The sequence below is a fragment of the Camelina sativa genome, chromosome 7, assembly GCF_030686135.1.
Source record: "Camelina sativa cultivar CO46 ecotype springtype chromosome 7, ASM3068613v1".
In the NCBI taxonomy this organism is placed as follows: domain Eukaryota; kingdom Viridiplantae; phylum Streptophyta; class Magnoliopsida; order Brassicales; family Brassicaceae; genus Camelina; species Camelina sativa.
Window position 1 is genome coordinate 21,642,478 of NC_141886.1, and position 11,493 is coordinate 21,653,970.

General features: G+C 32.9%; 1 protein-coding gene and 1 pseudogene across 2 annotated transcripts; both read left to right on the forward strand.

Annotated features, from left to right (window-relative positions):
- Window positions 1-703, forward strand: LOC147941554 (uncharacterized). The gene is made up of 2 exons (XM_087458563.1): window positions 1-234; window positions 344-703. Exons 1-2 carry the CDS (start codon window positions 1-3, stop codon window positions 701-703), a joined length of 594 nt encoding a protein of 197 aa, XP_087314689.1.
- Window positions 704-7,218: 6,515 nt separating this feature from the next.
- LOC104701540 (protein BIG GRAIN 1-like E pseudogene) lies at window positions 7,219-8,821 on the forward strand (annotated as a pseudogene). The gene has a single exon (XR_015560786.1). The product of XR_015560786.1 is annotated as a protein BIG GRAIN 1-like E pseudogene (transcript).
- Window positions 8,822-11,493: the final 2,672 nt, after the last annotated feature.

Here is an 11,493-nt window from a genome sequence, read left to right on the forward strand (position 1 = left end):
ATGAAGGCTGAAGTTGAATTCGGTCCTAATTGTAATGTCCTAAAGGCTCAGGCTTGGAATCTTCCGGTACCACCTAAAATCAAACACTTTTTCTGGCAGATTGCTTCTAACTCTCTTCCTGTGACGGTGCGATTAGCTTCTCGGAGAGTTAATTGTAACACGGTATGCAAGAGATGTGATCTAGCGGCAGAGTCTATTAATCATACTTTATTTGAGTGTCCTCATTCCCATCAGGTTTGGGAGAGGGTTTTTGAGGGATTACACACGGACAAGTTCCCTTTTGGTTCGATCTATTCAAATCTAGATTTTATATATGGTAAAGGGTTAGCCCTTATGGCTTTAGGAGCTACTCACAGCTCCATACCGTGGCTGGTCTGGTTCTTATGGAAGGATAGGAATAAAAAAAGTTTTCCAAGGGTTACAATTAGGGCCAATAGATATCACTAATCAGGCTTTACGCGAACAATTGTGGTGGGAAGAAGCCCAAATAGCCGCACGGGATGGCCCCGGTTCGACGAAACCTTTGCATACTCCGGAGATGATAATTCGTTGTCAAGTTGATGGTTCGTGGAAATATGCGGAACCAAATTCAGGTTTAGGATGGTGGTGTGGTGATGGTGAGAATCAGACTTTAGTTTTGGGTGCCAAATGTCAACGTCGCAGTGCGTCCCCACTTCATTCGAAGCTGGAAGCATTATTATGAGCGATGGAGTGTATTGTTTCCAGAGACATTGATTGTCAGAGGTTCGAGACGGATTCTGCAGAGTTAATATCGATGGTGCAAGCTCCGGAGGAGTGGCCGGTTTTCTCTATGCTTCTTGATGAGTTTCAGGTGCTTAGTGTTTTCTTGTCTCCTTTCACCCAAAATCCTAAGGACGTCCAATGTGAAGGATGATTGTTTAGCTCGTTCTTTTAGATTGCTATTGTCAGAGACGATATATGTAAACAATTTTCCTCCAGTTTGGGCAATCAATCTAGGACTTTTATTTTAATTAAAGTTAGGTTGAAAAAAAACAAAAAATCAAAAGTATTTAATGCCTCTCAACATTACATTACAACACTACAAAATAAACAAGAGTTAACGTGGTTTTGTTTATACATATAGGTGTCTAACGTCGGTTATAAACGGACACTACAAACATTAATACATTATGTCGTTATTTCAACCAACTTGTTAAGGGGGGCGACGTAAGTTATTATTTCTACCATGAAATATCTCAACTACAACTCTATTTCCTTTTTGCACAAAAAAACGAAGAGTTTATTTTCTTGTCGGAGTCTGTGGAACGACTATATACTATATTTTTGGAAACTACAAAATAGAGTGATGATGACACATATTGTTACGATCATCATCTGAAAGTAATAGATTGCCTTATATATATGCCACATTATCTTCTTCATCTAGAAAATTAAAGCTTTAAAATAATAGTTGGTATTAAAAAATTATATTATGAAAATAAAATTAAAAATCTTATTCTATATTCCATAATCATAAAAGAAAATTTTCAGAAAAATATATTTCATTGAAAATAATAGTAGTGGGTTTCTTCAAATTGTGCATATATGTTTTATGAATATTTAGGTAACTTGTTTCAAATACTCTAAAGACTAATATTAATACTTTGAAAATTAAGTTTATATAAGATATAGCTAAATCTTAAGTTTAATTATATATATATATATACATTTATAATTATATATAGTTTTAAGAATAAAAGTTTAATCATTCGTCTAGCGAAAACCCTATAAATAAACCCACTACATTTGAAAGATTACTAAATACGCTACTTCTTTACTTTTTCCACTCGACAAACAAATGACTCCAAGAACCTCTTTTGCACTCTTCCTTGCTCTCAACCTCCTCGTCTTCACTTACACATCAGCCGGATTATTGCCAACCATCCCGGCCATCCCGGCCATCCCGACCATCCCGACCATCCCAGTTATCCCAGTTATCCCAGTTATCCCGGTTATCCCGGTTATCTCAAACAAACTAGCCATCCCAACCCCGCCAGACACCCCGGCCACCCCAGCCACGCCAAAAACACCGACCACGCCAACGACCCCAACCACGCCAACGACACCATTAACGCCAACGACTCCGACTACCCCAACGACCCCGACCTCCCCTACCACTCCGACACCCCCGAAGAACGGTGGATAAGCTAATGGACGGACCTAAGATTAAGCTCCCGAGCCATGTGTCTTATCTAAGGCTTAGTTGACCTTGAGGCTTCATAATTCCTCTATCTCTTCTTTGTAATCGCGTCTTTTTAATTTGAATAATTAAAGTACATCAAGCGATGTTGTTGTTCTTAGTTGGTTTATTATATGTCTTCAACTTATGCATTTGGTGAGCATCTTGAATTTCAAAAGTTGTATTCTCTGTGTTTTCAAATTATATATGTTTAATTAAATTTTCACACATAATTTAGACCGCATTAATAATTTATACATTTTCTTATCTTGCAAATACTTTTTGTTTACTTAATAAAGTTTATTTTGTAAGAATAACAACAATTTTTAAGTTTATTTTTAAATTTAAACAACAATTTTTTTGTGAAACAAAAACAACACTTAGAAAACTTCAGATGATATATTTTGTAACGAACTTTCAATATGTGGTGTCTAGAAAACTAATGTGAAAAGGTAATACTTTCAGCAAAAACCATGTTTTGATCATATTGTAATTTTCTACAAGAAAACATGACAAAATCCGACAAAAATAGCGGTGAATTTGATTTTATTGGAATTTCTCGACAATTTCATTGGGTTTACAACGAATTTGGCTTCATCGTTATCACTTGTCAGTCGGGAAGATGGATAGAAATGTTTTATATATAGGCTTTGATCAATTACTCAAGATTGGAGATGGTACTTAAATGTTAGCTCATATCTTATCTAAGAAGATGATGATTTATTTAAATAAATTAAATATTTTATTATTTCGTGTACGTGTATTTCAAACAACACAACAGTTTTCCTATACTACTAGTTATTATATTAAATTCGAATATCATGATTTGAAAAGTCGTCATCAAAATATAGCCAGACGTAACAAATTTATACTGCTCCAGTGATTATATATTCTAATGTACATACAATTTCACCTAATACACTCTATCACCCCCCCCCCCCCCCCCCCCCAGGAAGAAAAATTGGTGTCATCTTTTTTTTGTTTGCATATGAAAATGAGATATATGAAATTAATATAGAGTATATGTATAAATTGTGGTGTATGAAAGTTGTCATAAGGTTAGAAATGTTCTATCTTTCAAGACCCACCACAGTGTGTTGTCTCAAAAAGAAGGGCATTGCTGTGTTCTAAGAGTTGTCAGCTGTGGGGCCAAACATATGAGCCCATTTTTGATCAAATACGATTAACTTATTGGGCTAAATGGGCCCAATTATTGCTTATCGTGTTCTCAAATTTTCTTTTTATTCGTTTCTTTATTTTTTTTTGGGGCTTATCGACCAAAACTGTTCCTTATTTACTTAAATGTTATTATGCAAATGGAGAAGATAATATATAAAGGAGGAGGATGAGATCACACATGGGAAGTGTTTGATAGAAAGAGTGACTGGTGAGAGAAGTGTAGCCATAAGAAGCAACTTTAAGAATGCTGAGGTTCACAACAAAAGAAAGCTATCTTACACACTCATTTCCCTCTTTTATCTCTTCCACAAATTCCTCCAAATTTTAGATATTGACTTCACAGTCATACTATCATAGCATGGGGTGAATCGTTTATTTGATAAATTTAATCGTTTTTTGTTGGGCAAACAAAATTAATCGTTTACATATACATATGTTATATACGATCATCAGTGCCGGCTTAGAACATGTGCGGGAGGTGCAAGGGCACAGGGTCCAAGGGTCCAAAAAAAAAAATTTACATGTAATTTTTTTTTTTTTGAAAAAAATAGTATATATTTAAGGGTTTTTCAGAAAGTAGCACTGGATCTAGATAATATTTGAGCCGGGCCTGACGATCATAATAGGTACACATCGTCCAGCGAAGTCATTATTTATGTTATATTACAGCTATCATCTTAATATCGAATAATTTATCGTACATTTATAAGTATAAGTAAGTATACGATAAAAATGTTAGTATTCTTAATCTAAAGGTGACAAGTTTGTATGAAATGAAGGTGTTGGTAGCTGAGTAGCTCTACAAGTCAGACTTTGGGGAGCTTTTAGAGGGAATATGTCTAGATAACCAAGTCGTGCAGGTTCAAATCTTTTTTTTGTTTTTACTGTCAAACAAAAGTAATTAGACAATCATTCATATTAACTTCGACCGATGTTAGGCTACTAGAATTGGATATCCGAAATTGTTACAATATTTGGGAAGATGATTGCATATCAGGGATTGGTTAGGTATGATTGAGATGTAGATGGAACTGTCTATTTTCCAAACGGGCTCAAGTGTTCTTAATTAACGTATCATTGTCAACTTCTAACGCTCCAAGACAAAACCCTTTTTCTAGTTATGTCTTGTAGTTGTACGACGGTACACCCAAACCATATCACGTGTCATCTCCCTTGGATTGTCAGTTTGTCACCACACGTGTGGGCTCGAATCTTATGCTAACCACTTACTATTCATGTCATGTCTATGTTTTGCCTTTGTAACCATTTATTATGGAATCTATACAACGTGACCTTGCCGACTTTTCATCTTTATATCTTTCTCGGTAGTTGCTAAATGTATATAGAAAGATATCATAATCTTGATTTACAACCTATATAAAATCCCGTCTTTTATAGAATTAAATCTGATCATCTGATGTTTGATTAAGTTCAAATCGGATAAAGAGGAGCCAACAATTTTCTGAACTGAAAATATCTGTTTGTGATTTTTACCATAAAAAAACGGATTATATAAAAACAATTCCGGACTAATCTTATCAAACTAGCTAACATTTCGTTTTCCATCTGTTTTTTGTTTCCATGATTTATAACATCCAGCAAAAAATTAAAGTGGATTCTAGATTACACCAAAATTATGAGTCCTGAATATTTAGAATGGTAATAGGTAATCTTTTTAAACTTTGGACCAAACTATTTTGGATTAGTTGATATCTTTATTCCAAAATTATACCAAACACATAATTCTACTTCAATATAAACGATTGGCTCCACTTCAGAATCTTGCTCTTAAGATTGGCTACCACTCTTTTTTGTTTTGACAATGATTTTTTTTTTAGAAATAAGACGGATAAGATATTAGAAAGTCATTACTGATCCAAGTGATTGTTGCACCACAGACTTTAGTGTCCTGTCTCAAATTTCACCTGTTCATCTAGCTGTAAGTAGCCGAATCCATTCAAATTATTTCATTGGAAATTGATGAAATAGTGAATTTAAATTATTATTATTGTTGGTTTTATGGCACGGGCACGTATTAATCTAGAATTTGAAATTTTTTGTAAAGTGGTTTCGTAGCTTTTGTGTTTTGAAAAATCTTGGAATTACGTTTAGCAACAAGTTTTCTATGTTACTCAAGCACTGATATAAATTTCAAATTAAGATTCAGTCTTTAATATGTGAAAGATTCTAAATTATCAAAAGTCGATAATAGCAAAAATATATACCAAAAATTGGGACATTTATTTCAAATGAATTAAACTGACATAAAAGCTGCAATATCAATTTACTACCAAGGTGAGTTCACTTGGTTTCAAATATTTTCTTGGGAGGGATGGTGAGTTTTTGTTTCCGGAAGGTGTTCGACTACTACCGTATATATTACCTTTTTTTTTTTTTTTTTGAACAAAACTACCGTATATATTACCAACCGTTACTTCCAACCTAAAGTCCAAATCTTTTTCAAAAAAGAAATAACATATATATATATATATATATATCAATTTTTTCTAATTTATTATTTTCCGACAACACGACTAAAGTTTATATGAACGACACAACTAAATGGAATAATAATTATTCCCTCTTTTTCAGATTTTGTATTGGTTGTTTCACATATATATAAAACAAAACAATTACAATTTTCACTTTACCCCTCATCAATATCTAATATATTTTCAATGCTTTTATTAATTAATACTCCCTCTGTTTCATAATATAGGATGTTTAGAGAAATATTTTTTTTTTTCATAATATAGGATGTTTCTAACTTTCTATACAACTTTTAGATTAAATTTATATTTTATATTATGCAGACTTATTTATGATTGGTTAAACTTTTTAAAAGTAATTATTTTTAATATGCGTGTTTTCACTAAAACATTCTATATTTTGAAATGGAGAGAGTACATTACAAAATAAAATATGCATTAAAAATATAAACGACACTTATTTAGAAAACAAAAATTAAGTTATAAATAACAATAAAATATTTTAATTTCGATCAAATATGTATGCTACCGATGAGAATGATTATAAAATAAAGCATTAACTTGAGTTTCATAAGAATTTATTAAAGATTTATATATCATGGACTCATGGAGGAGTGACTTCGAAGCTCTTCATCAAAAGATAATGGCACTTAAACATAACTCATTAAGTTAAACTAGAATTGACAATAAGGGGATTACAAACACACTATAAAAGCTATCTAATGATAAGTTTTAAAATATCTTATCATTTATTTTTAACGTAATGTTTACATTTTTTTTTCAAAAAGCAAATTCATTCTCCAAACAGAGGCTGATAGTCCTAATTGAAATCGGACATATAAAACACGCGGAACAACTTGTGTTTGCGTATTACATAATTTAATTGGGTATCTTTCATATTTTGCATATTGTGTCAATGGCAATGCAAAGTGCTTTTGCGGTTTTGCCTAACGTTTATGGAACACAAAAATGTACATCCCTACTCGCCATTCAACTAAGTAATATTTCTTCATATGTAACATATTAGTGTACATAATACATATGTATGTATGCATTCATCTATAAAAATTTAATGGAATCATGGGTTGTGTATGATTTGATGTACATAAAGATTTTTTAAAATGAACGACAAAATTAAATCCGAAAATAAAAGAAGACTCGAAATTGGAATCCAAGGCAATAAGAGACGATAGCCCCACATTATCATAAATACAATCAATTAATTTCCTACAACTTATCAGAAAGCTCATAAAATCAAATGAGCCCACCTTTCTCCTTCAATTAAGTTCTTCACCCACGCATTTAGTGGGTCACACAAACTCTTATGACTTGTGTCTCTCCAAATATCTAATTTTTTCAGCATTGAAAACATTTAAATCCCAAATTAAAATTAAAACAAACTATCGTAATCCACTAATATCAACGTATGAGTATCGCATGATACGTTTACGACCCGTAAATTCACATACTACGACCTTAGTTTATTTAATGATGGAGTTACATATCACCATCACTTGTTATATAAACCTAAACACATTATATCATCCCATATCAACTTGTTCCTCATTCCCCGCAAATCAAGCATAGAAAGAGACTATTGGATCATCCAAGTATCTGATTCTCAAACCCTAAAAGATAATTATGTCAATGAAAGGGATCTCATCAGCAGAGCCAGATAAGCTTCCCAGGAGAATATCTTTGACCCACAAGCGCAATTCTGGCGAGCTTGACGTGTTCGAGGCCGCTGTGTACTTCTCCGGCTACAACGAAGCCTCCTCCGGCGACCATAGAAACACACAAAAGTTTGGCTATAACGCGGCAAGAGAGGAGAATCGTAGGAAATGGGGAATATTAGGAGGAGGAGGAGGAGGAAGAAGAATCAGCTTAGATTTGCCGATCAGATGTTCTGAACAGGTGCACCATCTTCACCAAGATCATCATGAAGTTACAACAATCAAGGAGAGACTTAGTAACGTGAGACACAAGCAACCTAGCTCACCAGGTGGTAAAATCGCCAGCTTCTTGAACTCTCTGTTCCATCAATCAGGTTCAAAGAAGAACAAGTCCAAGTCAAAGTCGAAGGCAACAGATCCCGAAGTGGAAGAGGAGGTCACCGGAGCAGGATGGATGAAGAGGAGGAGAAGAAGCAGTATAAGCCATTTCTTGAGCTCAAGCAGATCTAATTCAACCACCACCACCACCACTACGACATCATCATCATCAAAATCTCTAATTTCGTCATCAAGCTCAGGTTTCAGAACTCCTCCTCCTTATTTGAACACCCCCACCAAGAACTACAAGCAGTTCTTGAATTACACTTCTGCTACCAAACAAGTGGGAGAAGAGGAAAAGAAGACCCACAAAGACTACTCGTGGCTGGACGAGAAACTCAAGGTGATGGAGAGCCTCTCGGAGAATCAGAGCAATTGGGCTTATGATGAAGATGATGATCAGAGAATAAAGAGAGAGGGATATGATGATGGAATGGAGAGTGATTCAAGTTCTGATCTCTTCGAATTGCAAAACTACGAGTTGTCTCGTGGAGGCTTGCCAGTCTACGAGACTACCAATGTAGCTAACATCAACAACACTCATATATAATTCAAACTCTCTTGAGCGTCATCAACTCCATCAGATCTTGCATGGTAATAGCACCCATAAAACAAATTGTTTGTTTTTTTCTCGATTTGTTCTTGTCTGATTGCTTGAGTTATATATGTAATTCTTTTGGACTTCTTGGATTTGATTGTGGATGTTTTAATAGTATTTTTTTTGTTTGTTTGAGATTTGAGGGTAGATCGACTTGATAAAATACCTAGTTTTTTCTTGTCTATCACATGGATTTTTGTTTCCATATCTTTACTTTTTTTTTCCTTGTAAAATAAATTTTGTACAATATTTTAATATGTTAATTATCAGAGTACGTGGTAAACCATTTTTATTTCAGTAGAAATGAGAAATTTGTCACTTACATATAATTGAGTAACATTCACCGACCGGAAAAAAATTGAGCTATATATATGTAAAGGACCATATAAAGCGTTGATAAAGGAAAACATAATCAAAGCATTAAGAGCCAGAAATATTATATGGCATGGGACCAATAAACAAAGTTTCACCAGCCGGTTAAGTTTTTTTGCCCTTTACATTTGTTGGTTAGTTATAAGTCTAGTTTTTTGTCGTCGGTTACGAGTCTTCAAACTTATGGCGCCACTAGTTCTCAATAAAATGATGTATCTATAACATGAGAAAAAGTCAAGCAGACAAAATTTTTGGGACCAACAACGATCTCCACTTGCAATTTTGTTTCCTTGTCAACTAGTAATACATAGAATATTACATGTTCAAGCAAAGCTAGTCAGGATCGTAGAAAGATTAACATAAAAGATTCGAGTTCTACTACGGATTAAATAGTCTTCGAACTATTTGGAACACGAAGAATAAACATGGCTAACTAAAAAATATATATGAGAATTGAGAACGCATACTATTCCGAGAATAAGGATAGCACGTCCAAAAAAAAAAATTCGAACCTAAACCAGATAATTTACTGCTGCAGAATCTATTTGCATGATCATTCATAAACATTAAAATATTATTATAAGAGAAGTAGCAATCAATAACTTATTATAACTTAATCTAGTATGCCTAGACGTTTTTTTTGTTGTCCTGTCACGAGTTGCGTCATAGAACTTCGATAGAAATGACAAAGTATAATTAATGTTTTGGTTTGAAGATTGATTTATCCTTAAAAAAAGATTAGCACTATATTGCTTTTAGATAAATGTATTAATTAACAAACTAATCAAGGACAGCAAAAGAGATGTCCAAAAGCTTTTGTCATGCATAGATTGCGGTTGCTTTTCGAGTTTCGCATTTTGATATATTTTTATTAATGCATGCATAAGGCATACGGAGTACTATCTATACATAGCCTTTTTTATTTTTGGAACACTACTATATAGCCTTTCAAAGGATAATTATTATGTATTGGTTCATGGATAAGATAGCCGATGTACAACTCTTTCCAAGTGAAATTGTGTTGTTTACTTCAAAAAAACAAAAAACTGATGAAACTGAAATTTGGACTTCAAAAGGAAAATTAAATAGTCATAAGAAAATACATTTAACGAAACTTAGACTTTGGTCTTTTTTTTTAAAAGAAAGATAATTAATTTCATCTTAATTATACACTAGGTAGGTTAAAAATAGTTAATTTATCTTGTTACGTTGTATTCATTTCACATACACTGTAAATTAATTTGTATTACAGTATATGTAAATAGCGAGATACGTTTGTACATGTTAGAATTTTATAACATTTAAGGTAGTTTTCAAAGAACAAAATACATGATAAACCAATACTAAGCAGATAGGAGGGGGTCTAATGTATTACGATCAGCTCATGCGTACTGGCAACAAAACAAAAAAGGGAACCAAAATAATATACTCATGCTGGTAGAAACAATGATACATGTCACCAATATAGACAAAAGTCGGGTATATGAAATTAATAAGTAATACATATAATGGCTTTCTTCTCCTCTCCTCTAGGCTCTAGTGGATGGAGGGTCCAACGTCCAAACATGTGATTATCATAAAGTTGAGGTAATTATGCAAAGTAAAATGATATAATTATGAACCTTGCTAATAAAGACACTCACAAGATAGTATTTGGAGTTTCGTTAGATGAGTTATAATATTTTACGTCATATATGTTGTCATATTTGCAAATTTTAATAAGTTTGGATCGACAATGATACTTTTCGATTTGGTTTATTGGATATAGTAAATCACTGTTAGTTCTTGGTTATTCGGTAGAAAAACAATGTTATATCATTCGGTTTAACTTTAAAAAACATCTAATTCAGTTTTCGTGTTCTGTGTGTGTTTGATGATGTCAATGTCATTATAAACAAAAATAAACTCTGGTCTTCGATCTAAAGTTCAAAAACCTGAACTTTCCATTGTTATCAAATACTGTGATAAATAGAAATCATTACAATTTTTTTTTTCTTTTTTTTTTTGTCGAACTCATTACTAATCTTTTGTGGTGCACATTGAACATCGACTATTATTACTTCAAGATATATTTGCTTTTAGTTTCTTTTTTTTTCTTTAACAATATACGTGAACTTACGATGAAAAAAAAAGAATATACGTGAAAATTGAACAGACCGTAGTTAAATGGGCTTGAAACAGGCCTTTATATTGCTACGTAAATTTGATGGACCTGGCTTTGCAAATTGGAATTAGCACCGTACTTTAGTTTTTAATTTAATTTTTCTCCAAACCTAATCAGTATTTTTATTTGAGTAATTATCTTTCTGTTAAGTATTATTATAATTATACATATCCGTTAATTATAATTATTTTCACATTTTTCCCACTGTTTGTTTTATTTTTAAATTTGAGTCACACATCATATATATGTCTAAAAATTACTTTAGACTCTCTTTTTTTTCCCCATTAAGTTAACGAAATTTGAGAAACGATCAAATCATAGAAACTATGAAACTACATAAGAAATATTTGGCTTAGATTCCATCACCTGAATAAAGAGTGCGGTTGGTTGGCCAACAAAATATATGCTCTGGCTCCCACCCAAAAAATTATATAAAAAGT